General features: G+C 47.3%; 1 protein-coding gene across 9 annotated transcripts in view; it reads right to left on the bottom strand.

The window, feature by feature from the left end:
• OSBP2 (oxysterol binding protein 2) overlaps nt 1-12,610 on the bottom strand; it is a 126,331-nt gene that overhangs the window by 54,144 nt on the left and 59,577 nt on the right. Inside the window, exon 1 of one of the 9 annotated variants that reach the window (XM_030024889.1) lies at nt 9,341-9,365. The exons of 7 other annotated variants lie outside the window; for them this stretch is intronic. In XM_030024889.1, coding sequence (XP_029880749.1) covers nt 9,341-9,350 — 10 coding nt within the window. In that variant the 5' untranslated portion in view covers nt 9,351-9,365. Of the gene's footprint in view, nt 1-9,115; nt 9,210-9,340; nt 9,366-12,610 lie in introns of those variants that run through there. One more of the 9 variants, XM_030024887.1, reaches the window with a different exon arrangement.

Below are 12,610 nucleotides of genomic sequence, written 5' to 3'. Positions count from 1 at the left end.
GAGGACTCGCACTACCTACAGCTTCGGGACTATCTCCAAGTAGACCAGCAAATATTTAGCCCCACAGACACAAGTGCCGTCGTAAATAATTAAAAGTCATTTGCTCTTGTCTAAGAGATGAACAAAGCACATGAAAAAATGTACAAACTTTGTTATTTAATTGTGTCTGTCCATTTATTCACTAAATCCTTTAGTATCCAGTGATTACTATCAATTTGCACCGCTCCCCTGCGCTGAAATGGAGGAACCACTACAGTTTGCTGGCACCACGAGCAAGGGAACAAGAAGTCCCTGCGTCTCTGCAAGGGCTGCAGGCAGGGATCAGGCAAGGAGTGGCACAGGGCTGGGCATGGGCAGCTTGCTTAGCCTGAAACAAGCCAGCAGAAATGCAGAAGTGGCATAAAATTGAAATATCTTGACATTTTGGAGGAAATGAGATTTTTTTCAAAGCAGAAACTCACAGAAGAGATCACCATCGAGGACGTGGGGTGATGCCCTCTTCTTCCACAGACAACAGTAATGGCACCCCGGTACTCGGCTATTGAAAACCATCGAAGGTCTTGAATGTCTTCCTAAATGCGTCACCAAACATGCATTTTTAATTATGCTTAAACATTTTCCAGCCTCAGGTCTATCTACGATTTCAGCAGTGCGAGGAGGGGAGCTCACATATGGGTTGGCCTCTCCTCCTGACATCCATCAGCTAGAGAAGGCAGTCGTATCGGTGGCACAGCCAGGACTCGGGAGCCAGATGGCATTTGAGAGGCACATCAGCTAACATGAGCTCCCATCCTTCACAGGATAATGTCATCCTTGGTGTAACCAGGACCACTCCCAGGGGGTTCACTATTGATGAACGTGGCCTGTGATTTATTTTATTTTTTTACCAACAAAGTCTTTTTTTTTTTTTTTTTCTGTAAGTCTCCCATCAGCAGGGAACACACAACCTGCCCCAAGGGCTGCCTCATCCTCGCAGAAACCAGTGGGAGATGTACAAAGGACACTCCTACATTCCTGTCAGCTCTCTCCTTCCTCACTAACCCTCAGTAACAAGAACAAGATGACAAGGGACCTTGTTCCCAGGGAGGGGGAGCAGCGACACAAATGGGGGCAGGGAAGAGACTGCAGGGCTGCGATACCACCGTCCCCATCAAACCTGCAGCCGCTGCAGGATCACACGTAGGACAGCAAAATTTGTCAGTGCTGGGGGTTTCCGATGGCTAGCTCCAGTGCAACAGCGGTGAAGGTCTGCTGGGACATGGGCTCAGCTCCCGCAGGCGTGCCAGGGGCTGAGCAGCCCGTCCCAAAAACTCTGCTGCTGTGAAGCTGCCCAGAGCAGCTCAGGAGAGGGCACGCTGCAGCCCCCCTTCTCCCAGACCCACCAGCTAACGCACCCCTTGCCCCTGAGACCTGGGGTTACGCACAGCGACATCCCTGCAGGCTCCTAAGCTCAGCTCACCCAAGGTCTTGGAGAAACAGTCATGTAGGCTGAGCTGCCAGACAGCGTACTGTGGACGCTCTCCCATTAAGGCATGCCCTTATGTGCATTTAAATCTGCCTGAGCCGCCTGTGCTCAGCTTACTCGCATGTAAGAGGATCGGGACGGGTTTAAGTTACCTACCTTCCTCCAATTCTCCAAAGGTCAGGACATGCCAGCAGCAAGGGAGGGATGCTGCAGGACCTGGAAGTCTCCCAGCCCCTTTGCTCTGCTGCCCAGAGTGTAACTGAGAGCCCCAGGCACACGGAGGGTGAAAGCAAGTCACAAGCAGCCCCAAAAAGGGGTCTGACTTACACCACCTTCCCACCGTTTCTGCCTCTGGATTTAAATCCTGCTCCATCGGTACTCAAAACACAGGCAAAGCCCCAGAGCACACACCTCCACCACCCTCCTCCTGAGCACCAGCCGTCCGAGGGGGGCCAGGACAGGCTTGTTAAGGGTTTGAACTGGAATGAAGGACAAAACTTCAGTTAGTTCCTTTGTAGGGAAGATTTTTCCAACCGAGACCAAGGTTGAAGCTTCAGCAAAACACAGAATCTCACCTAAAAATGAGCAACTGCAAGCAAGGTATATAGCAAACCTGCATCGGGACAAGCGAACGCATCAAGGGTGCAGTGTTGGGGACATCACCGCAGGCTGGAGGGCTCGCAGATACATGTGGTGAGAGGTCCAAACCTAAGTTAACTGGATGCACGCCTTTATGAACTAACAACTGCTAAGAAGGCTTCAGTAATTACCGGTAATCTTCCCCTGGGCAAGGCGGGATGAATGCCTGCACAACAAAATGTATATTTTACTGGACTACATGTTCATTAATTAAAAGCTGCAGTTTATCAGCACCATTCAAGCCTTCTTAATTCACAACAAACAGCAAAGCTGCAGATACTAATTAGTGGGCTGCACAGTATTACATCAAGCTTGCTGCTAAGCTGCCAGCACTGGTCCGGGTCTGACACCGGCTCAGCGCAAGATGCCCAAGAGCAGGAGCACAAGGAGGAAGCACCTATTTTCCCCACTTCTACAAAATACTGTTGAGAGGCTTAAATGCTGCATGTCAGAGGATACTACGGCATGGGATAGCGCACAGGCACACCGGTGCTCGCACTGAGAGCGGGCTGGCACGGTGGCACTGGTCACAGTTGCCTAAGGGGACACCTTTCCCTTCTCCTCTTCCCTCTTTCCTTCCACTCGCTGGGCGACAAGACTTCCCAAACATGCCAGAGCAGACAGGCAACAAACCCACGCTGTACTATTCCCTCTTACGGCCACGTTAATTTTCTGCTGCATGAGCAAATGTAAAGCCAGTTTTGACCCCCCCCCCCCCCAGGAGCTACAAGCACAGCAGCAATGACTGCAGAGACATACGCTGTGACAGCAGCTCTGCAGGACCACAAAGCAGGATGGGCAGCAGCTCACTGAGGTTGGCCCACACTCTGCTCTCTACACAGCAGTTACTATCGATGATTTACTGCAGAAAGATCCTCTGAACCAGCAGTTTACCCCTGGAATCGCTCCCCTATCAGCATCCCCCAGTCCAGGTTTGGCTGGGGAACAGCACAGACCGGGAGAAGGACAGACACACCGATGCAGCATCCCCTCCCCTAAAGTGCTGTGCTGGCTGCCAGTGCCGCCTAGTCAGTAAAAAAGGAAAAAAATAAATCAATTTCTGCTGTACAGAGGGTCTCTATTTGCAGACCTGTTCAGATGGTGCTGGAAGTTCATCTCCTTTCCAATTCTATAAACGCATTTCTGGTCTCTAATTACACCATCAGGCTGTCAAGATGGCCACTTCCTCCCTAATTACTCCGCTTTGTATTTAAGACACAGCTAATAAGCCCACATTGTTAGTGATTGCTGCCGACTAGCTCCGAGGAGGAGAGCATGTCCTGCCTTGTGCTGAGCCGCTCTGGCACCAATCCTGCACTGCGAGCACCAGGGCAGTACATCCATTTCCACCGGCACCTGCGTGTCCTCGGGGCGCATCCTCTTCCAACCGAGCCACACATGCACGTGGACAGGAACCCATCTCCACGGCTGCTAGAAACGAAGGGGAAAGGGGAGGAGAGGGCATCATTCGGAAGGAAAAATGAACGATCCCTGCCCTCGGCACGCACTTCTGCTACCTCGTTGAACTTTGAGGGCTCCTTGCTGCGAAGGAGGCGGCTTGGCCAGCTCGGGGAGCAATGCAACGCTCCCTGTTTGCAAAGCAAGACTCCCTTCGGACGCTGGCTGCCCTACAAGCTCATCCTAGCAAGCCCCGTGGGGCTGCAGAGGCTGCCCCAACCGCTGCGGTGCCTCACGGTGTGCACGCAGGTACCTGCACGTCCATCTCCACCGGCCGCGGGGATCGAGGGCAGCTGGAGGGGTGGCTCTGTCCTTGCTTCTGCAAACAAACATCCCAGCCGCTCCTCCCTTCACTCACGCTGGTTAAAATAAGAGAGGATTTCCACAACATGAAACATCTCTAAACATCCCCATGGACACCCCTGCGTCGCTATTTCACTGCTGCGGCTGGTAAAACCATTTACAACGAAGGAACACAGGTAGGGCAATACATAAATACACCCTATGTAATACATCTGATAGATGTAGAGCATTCAGCCTTTATTCTAAAAGAGATTAATCTGACAGCCCTGATTACAGACTTTAGGCACTTTCACAAAAGGAAAATAGCAGCCACAAATTTCTGTTCAACTGCTAAAGTCATAACAAAACATCTACAGCTCTTCCGCAGCTCAAGCCAGGCGCAACCCCAGTGCGAACTACAGACATCACCCGATAGCAGCTAACCCAGGAACAAAACGACCGAGGAGCCAGTGGATTTAGTATCTCTTCACACTTTTACATCTTGGCGAGATGCCTTTCTAGCTGACTTGCTTTCCAGAGGAACTACATCACATAGGAGAAATGGTACAGGACGTGCCTGTGGGTTTCACAGGACAGGTATAAGATACTACTTTCAATCTCGTGCTTCCTCTGCTCGTGGATGGCCATGCCAAGGAATGAGGTGTCAAAACTCTCAGGCAAGAGCCCCTCTGTGAGATTTCTAAATAAATCTGGAAAAAGGCTGAATCAACACTTCTGCTTCTGGAAGCAGGCTGCAGCGTTGTCCATCATCAATGGTACAGCAGCCACACGTGCCTGGTCCCTCCTCGAAATTTAATCCAACCTTCATTATATAGCAGCCTTGATCCATACATCAACTTTAAACATTCACTTAAATGGTTTCTAGCTGGGCCATGACATAAATACACGCTGCTGTGTATGTAGCTATAGAAATGTATTTCTTCGTCTATTTATTTCATGGCCCGGGTAGAAACTATTCCCACACGTGTGCACCTTGCTGTAAGCGCTCATCACCCGCGAGCCCAGCGTGCTGACAACCCAACCCAGGCAGCCCTGGTCCCTGCCAGGTGGCAGCCCGGGATTTGACTTTCATTAGATGATTATCATCCATGTTACCATCAAATATTAATAACAGATTACATTTGCTGAGCAGGGGACGTGGTAAGTAACCCAGGCCCTGGCACCGAATGCACCAAGTGGACCTGGCAGGGGTGTTTCTGTGTATTTTCCTCTGCAAGGAGGAGCATGGTATTTAGTCACTTCTGCTGTAAAGAACTTTGAGATCCTCAAAATTAACTATAGATAAGCTAATTATCTTTATCTGTCAGCTACTTACTGACCTTTTTGTTCATAGTGTGGTCTTTGTATTCCTGCTAGCCTGTACTCCCATGGCATAAGGAGGGTGGGTGTAACATGTTATCGTAATGGAGAATAAAACCCATTACCGTGACACAGAAAAAACCCACTTCACTCTTTACAGAAAGATTTCAACACCTCCGTACTTCTTCCTTAATTTGGCCAATGTCAATGAATCCAAGAGACAAGATCCCAACAGCTCTAACCAAACCAGATCAGGCCTTTAACACAGAAGAGTAAAAAAAAAAAAAAAAAAAAAAAAAACCAAAAAAAACCACACACAAAAAAACCCCACACACGTAATTCCACTTTCACCTTTCTTTGTCACTGTCTAATCACAAGGTCTGCATTGGTTTCATCTTACAAGCACAAAAGAAACTATTAAAAGCAACCCAAAGCCTCCAGGCTGAGCGCTTGTTTGCAAGGAATCTCCTGCCAAGCAAAAAGCCCGGGCCAGCTTTTCCTTGGGCTGCTCATTAAAAGTCATCAGCATTTTAAACATACCTCAAACAGCTCCTTTTTGGTGATGTAAGTGGATTTAAGGCCAAATTTTTTGCAGAAAACAACTATTACAGCATGAAGTTTTCTAGATGAAAAGCAAAGCATCCTTGGGAAATATTTTTGGTTCCAGAAAAAGTATTGCATTTTCAATGGGGAACGTGCTTACCAGAGACACTTTCATTGCACCGTTTGCACATCACATTTTTTACAGTAAATTGATTTTAAAAGCCAACATTTTCCCAGCTTTGGGGTTCAGTTTGTTGCTAAAATGTGAAAAATATTTGCTTGTCATGTCCCAGGGACAAGACCCCTCTGGGTTTGCTAAATGTGCTCCACACGTGCCATACAGAGATCCCCCCTGCCATACAAGGAAAGCTTATCACATGTCAATGCAAAGTTTCCCCCAAAGCATCGTTTTCCCACCAGAAAATGGGGGAAAGATGCTTTTGGGGCAGAAAAAGACCAGACCAGCCAAAAAACAACCCCCACCTCATCCTGTTGGCACGAAGAACCACCACAGAGCCGCTGGAAGCTCCTGCATCAGGACTTGCTAGAGATGTGTTAAAAGGAGCCCGATAAACCCAATATTCACTAAAATGGAGGAAAAAATCAGGCTGTGATTTGGGGTGTCCACTCCAAGAGGGCTGCGTATTGCCTTCAGCCCCTGCCGTGAGTCTCTCCTTTGCCCAGGGCTATGGAGATCAGGTGGGGCATCTTTGTTCATAGGAAAGGCTAATGAAGGACATCTGAAACTATTAAAATGACTTAATCTATTTTGCACATAGAATACAATACAGTTTACATTTTACACGTGCAGTCCCATGATGAATACGTTCAACATGTCCAGGAAAAGAAGTGCACACGTCCGTGATGGCTGCAAGCAGCCGCAATCATTTTGCTGGCACCAGGCAGAATGAGGGGTGGACGCTTCAACAGTTGGGCGAGATGATGGGGGACTGGCACAGGCAGAACTACAGCAAACCCTGAGAGTGTTTGAATTTGAAAGCTGCTAAATTGAAAAAAAAACAAACAAACAAACAAACAAACAAACAAACAAACAAAAAACCCAAAAAACCAGGGCTTTGTGCTCTCTATCACTCCCTGTTGCAAAGACGCCAAGGCCACCTAACTCCTTCCCAGTCCCAAACCAGAAATAATCTGACCTCAGACACCCTTGGAAGACATCTCCCTAGGTTTGTTCCTTGTGGTTACCAAGGTCTCCCTGAAATCCCAAGCGCCGTTTCTCCCGTGCTCACCACTCACCACCTTCCCCTCAATTTTCACATGAAAGGAATCAAGCTGGTTTCAGCTTTTTATGAGAGTAATTCTGGTTTGGGGCATTTTATTCTCCACTGAAGCCTAGTTACATAAACCGCTGTGCATGCATGTGCAGAACTCCCGTTACATGCATGTCCTTACGTCACCTAGCTAGAAAAACAGCTCAAAAAGAAAACCAAAGGAAAGCGGACAATCTGGATTTCATAAAAAGCTTTTTTTTTTTTTTTGTCATCTGAAGCCTGCTGTAAATCCCCGATTGCTTGAATTTTGATTTGACCTATTTGCATTTCTCCTTTCCATGCCTTTTTCTGGGGGAAGGAAATTACATTTAGATGAAATAACTTATTGTGAAGTGATGCTTGAGAGCAGGACAGAGACACGCATCCACGTGGACTGTGCAGGGACCAGATCAAGCAGAGGCTGATGTTCACGCGCCGCTCTGCAGAGGTAGTTTCACACCACACACTAACAAGAATAAAATGGGACCAGTTTGGAAGTGGCGACTTTAAACACTTGTATCTAAAGAAGATGGGATAACTCATCTCACCTACCTTTGAAGCCAGAAATGGAAAGTCCAAATCTGAGCAGATCCGCCCCCAGGCTTCCCTCAGGGTTGGAGATGACCTATTTTGGGAAGAAGCAAACAGCTCTCGGAGGTGCCTGGTTCCCTACTGATGACAAAGACAACTCTGGGTCAAGAGATCAGGCTTCAGCTTTTAAATTGGATACAACATGATCTCACCTAGAGTGAGGCAAGATGAATCCCACACAGGAGATAGTGACTTGATTCCTATGAATTTCTGTAGGATTTGTGCCTCTTCCTTCCTTAAAACTATTAAATATCCCAAACTACATCAAAGGAGCAACAATTGGATTTGACCACCAAGGAAGTCCAGGTGTGCATCACCCAGTGCCACCAGTTCCCAGCTGGCACAGACACTCTGGGCACCACAGCGATATAAATAAAGCACAGTAAGCAATGAGTTGTTAGTGCCTGGGATCAGAAGAGCCCTTGGTGGTCTGGAAGGAAGGTTATGAGCATCGTAGAAATCCTCATTTCTCACCATCACCCCTTTTCCTTTGCTGTGAGAAGCATGGTTTCGCTTAGTCCATCCATCGATGAAGCAACACAAAAGTTGTCCGAATTGAGACGTGGGACACCCCCACACCCCCTGCAGACCTGTTCTGCTTCGTCACAGGATCCAACCCAGAAAAAAACCACACCAAAATTGTTCGGTAGTGCTCAAAAACCAGGGATTTCTGCCCCAAACCAGCATGGATTTGGGCAGAGCATCAATTGCCCTGTAAAGGACAGCGCTCCTACGCACCCAGCGCTGAGCTCTCCTGGGACTGGCAATGGGAAACACCTGGAATAACCCAGGGAGCAGTAACAGATCGGAAATTAGAGTGCACAGCCTTAAACTATAGCTCACCGCCACTCAGGTGTTCCTGGAGAACATCTCCACCCCTTACGATATGTCAGACTAAAGCATGGGCAGGGTGGATTATAGTACGAACACAGAAGCACTCTCATTTTGTCTCAACAGCAAAGTAATTTGGCTTATAACTAAAAAAATATATCTAATTTACTGAAACCAAGTAACAGGTCCGAACAGACTGAAGCAGGAACTAATGTACCCGTTACGAGCAAACCAATTCTTTTTGATATTAGAAGCACACAAAAAGAACAAACTATCATAAAATTTAACCTTCTTAGCAGTTGAACTTAGTAAATCTGAACCGTGGGTGATTTACTGTATTTTTTTTTTAAACACCTGGTAAAGCAGAAAGAGCAAGAGCCACATGCTTTATAAATCTCAAACCAAACCGAGAAAGGAGGTAGCACGTGATGCCCAAGAGCCCCGTCTGTAGGCAAGATGCCATGCCACCACGCAAACGTCACCGACGGACCCGCACAGAATATTTTCCGTATTTTTCTGTCTTCCAGGACTCCTGCGTGGCGTTAAACACCCTCCCCATCCCGGGAAGGCACCTCGCTAACTAGAGCAGCCCCTCCATCGCTCCCCAGTGCATCTGCACAGCAAGGGAAGGCACCATGCTGGATGCCGAGGGAGCGCACGCTGGGCTGGATCCGTCCGGCAGTGATGGCAGGAGGACGCCGGGAAGGCCACTAACCCTTGTGAAATTTATTCAGACAGCCGGCGTTGCAGAAGGAACGGATGGATCCTGTCTCCCAGCAGCCCCTACCCTTCATCCCCACAGCGGGATCGCTCTCGCAGAGGCTACGCGCTACATGGCTGTTAGCTTTAGGATGGAAAAAAAAAAAAAAAAAAAAAAAGAAAGAAAAAAGAAAATGTCCTTATTCAGCAGTCAGCCAGACGGCTGCATCGCTGCACTTACAGTTCCACATTTCGCATAATAAATTCTCGCCACATGCTGTTAGCAGAGCACTACGGCACCCGGCTCGCAGCAACCATCAAACCACCCTCTTACCAGCATGCACCACGGAGCAACCCTTAACTCCATCTCTGCCAGAAACAGGCATCATCCTGCCAAAAAGGGGGGGGGGGGGGGGGGGGGGGGGGAAGACAACAGCAGGTCCTACCAAGAGGAGGTTTTGCTGGGGCTGTCTCAGGAGCAATGCTGAACAGGCTGTCGGATATTCAGCCCACAAACCAAAGAGATGCTGTTTTGGGAGGGGCGGAGGATGGTATTTGGAAGCTTGTCCCTTTAAATGCTGCTGGAGGTTATTTTTAGGACACTTGCTTAAAATACATATCAGAATTTCTTTATTTTTATCAGAATCTTCATTATACATTTTACTCACGCAGCTACGTTTCACGTGCCCCCGACAGCTCAATAACAAAACCTCTGAGGTTTCACGACCGCATGCCCTCCTGATGTCTATTTTCTCACCCCTTCACTGTGGGACAATTGGATTTTCCCAGCCTTTAATATTTTACCGGTCTCAGGGGAACGAGCAAGTCTGGAGGAAAAATGCAGCATAAATCACAATTCAATATAAGACAAGCAGCTGCAGCCAAGGTGCTACTGCATGACATGCAGCTAAATACACAATCATTGCTCAGGGAATTGGAGATGAGACCACTGTCAAGTATTTACATTCAAGCATTCTGTGTAGAAAAAGGACAAATTCTGGAAAATCAAGCTAGCACCACACTACACATTTGAGGCAGAAAAAACTAATGCTGGCAACGCACACACGCAAGGAAAAATTTTATTAACCTGTTTGCATATATACTCATACTTTGGGTAAGAACCAGCAGTTTTTCAAGGGGATAAAAAAAAAAACAAACTACAAAGAACACAAGAACAGCAATTTTTAATTGGAGGGGAAGGCCTTGATAGGATTTAGCTCAAAATGAGCACTTCCATTTCTGTCAGCAGATCCAAGAACCAGATGGAGCCAGGATCTGTGTTTAGACACTAAGATCAGAGCCAATATGCACATACGTCTATATATCAATATATGTATACATACATACCAAGAGAGATAGACATACATACACACACACACCTCTCTCTCTCATATACTCATCTTTCACGTACAAATACCCAAACCTCGTGTGTATGCCTATGACAAGCAGAGCTGCGATTTCCTACAATCGCTCCTTTTCCCTGAAAATCAGACCATTTATGATCCGTTCAGGAGCAGCTTCCAATCCAGACCCCTGTAGATGACACCAGACGCAACGCAACCAACGCCTTTTTCTCCTTAAGGTCAGTTTTGCCTCCCAGGCTTCAAGCACAGCCCACAGCCCGCTAAGGCCAGACGGCAAGAGGGGGTTTAATGGTGACTTGCAAGAACCTTCCACTTGGGTTTGGAAGATAGGAAGAGCAAGAGGAGTGGGGCATGGAGACAACCACCTGAGCCTCGCAGAAGTTTGCTCTGGCAGGGAGCGAAGGTCGTGAAGCTCAGCTACGCAGGACAAGCAGGGCTGAGCTAATAACCTGCTGTGTATGAACATGTTGATACAAGGTCCTGGTCAAATACAGAATCATAGAATATCTCAAGTTGGAAGGGACCCGTAAGGATCACAAGGTTCAACTCCCTGCATCACCCCCAGCGAGGTGTCCCCACTCGCCAAACCCATGGCATGTAACTCGGTGATCTCCCCCAGTTTGCTACAGGAAAATGCATTGGATGACTGTCTAAATCGCTAGGGAGAAGCTTTTTCCACCAAGATACTCCTTGCTTTGCTCTTCTAAGCAACTTCCTTATTCTAGTGGTGGCTTGAACACAATTTAGCTATATTCCTGTTGCAGTAACTGCAAGGAAGGATCATAGAAAGCAAAGCTAAGACCCTCTTGATCAGCCTAATGTTCACAAACCATTATAACTAGCTCTGCATCTCTTCTGCCAGGTGCCGTGAACCTCCTCCTGCCAATATTTAAGTCACACCTGCAGTTACTCATCTAAATGCTTGGAGACTTAGTCCTAAAGCTCCCCGTTTAAAAACAGATTGCAGATTTATCCTGACTTTAACTCACTCCGCTCAAAAACAAGAGTTACCTCGGTCCCAGGATCAGTAAAAGGTACCTGGGAAATGCTACCTGCTGTGTTGCTCTACATCAAGATGAAATTTCTTCTTGCTTGCTTTCTATGAGAAATACTCAAATCGTGACGTTACTTCTTGCTGAGCAACAGCAAATCAGGAGGCGAGTCAGAGATGGGAAATTTTGGCTGGGCGCGGGGGGGGGTATGGGTCGCCCAGGGCTGGCCAAGAGGGGCCAGGAAAAGACAAGGATAAAAATCATGAATGAGGGGAGCCAGGAGTAAAAAATTTATCTCCCTGTGGCACACCCAGCATCCCCATGGACACGCACCACCTCCCGGATCACCAGCTCTACCTTCAGGCTCTATTGGCAATATCAAACCAATCTGTTTCCAGAAAACTATATCAGATTTTAAAAATACACCCTCCCTTGCAACTTCTACCTTCCAAATACTTTGTGTGGAAGAAAACTAGGCAGGAAGGTTAGGAGAATGATTGTAGTTTGGGTTTAGTCTGACTTCTTTGTCCAAATTTGATGAAATTCTAAAACAAAGTGGAGACACTTCAAGTATTTTCTGTTTTCCTGTTCCTGAGCGTGACCATTAACACACATACCCACCAGAAGTCCAAGGGCTATACACTTCAGCATGACATTTCCTTTTGTCATCATTATTATTCAACTAATCTTGAAAGCATCCGTTGTCCTTAATTTTCTAGCATCTTTATACCTGTGCCACATCCATCTCCAAAACCAACCGATAAAAACATCACATGAATTCTAAAAATCCAGAGCTCTAATAGGATTAGTGGTACTAAAACAACTCAAACTCCAGCTCATCCATTAAAAACCGATCAAAACCACTTTATTTGTAGCAGTTGAAATAACTTCTCCCTGGTTTAGCTGCAGAAAGCAGCCCTGTGTACGGTCGGGAGGAAGGGCTGCCTCATGCAAGGATCCGCTGCATCTCCACAAGCTCTGAAGACCACTCAAATATAGGGAGATGCATCACTTTAAGAACTTATACATTAGTTTAAGGGTCTAAACAACTTCAAGGTCTCTCTCAAACACTTTCATAGCCATTACATGCCCCGAAAGGAGCACAACCCTACAAGCTGCAAAACGCAGCACTCAAAGCACGAAAATTTCGGTGGT

This window comes from Aquila chrysaetos, chromosome 9, assembly GCF_900496995.4.
Source record: "Aquila chrysaetos chrysaetos chromosome 9, bAquChr1.4, whole genome shotgun sequence".
In the NCBI taxonomy this organism is placed as follows: domain Eukaryota; kingdom Metazoa; phylum Chordata; class Aves; order Accipitriformes; family Accipitridae; genus Aquila; species Aquila chrysaetos.
This window is presented reverse-complemented; position numbering and strand designations above follow the sequence as displayed.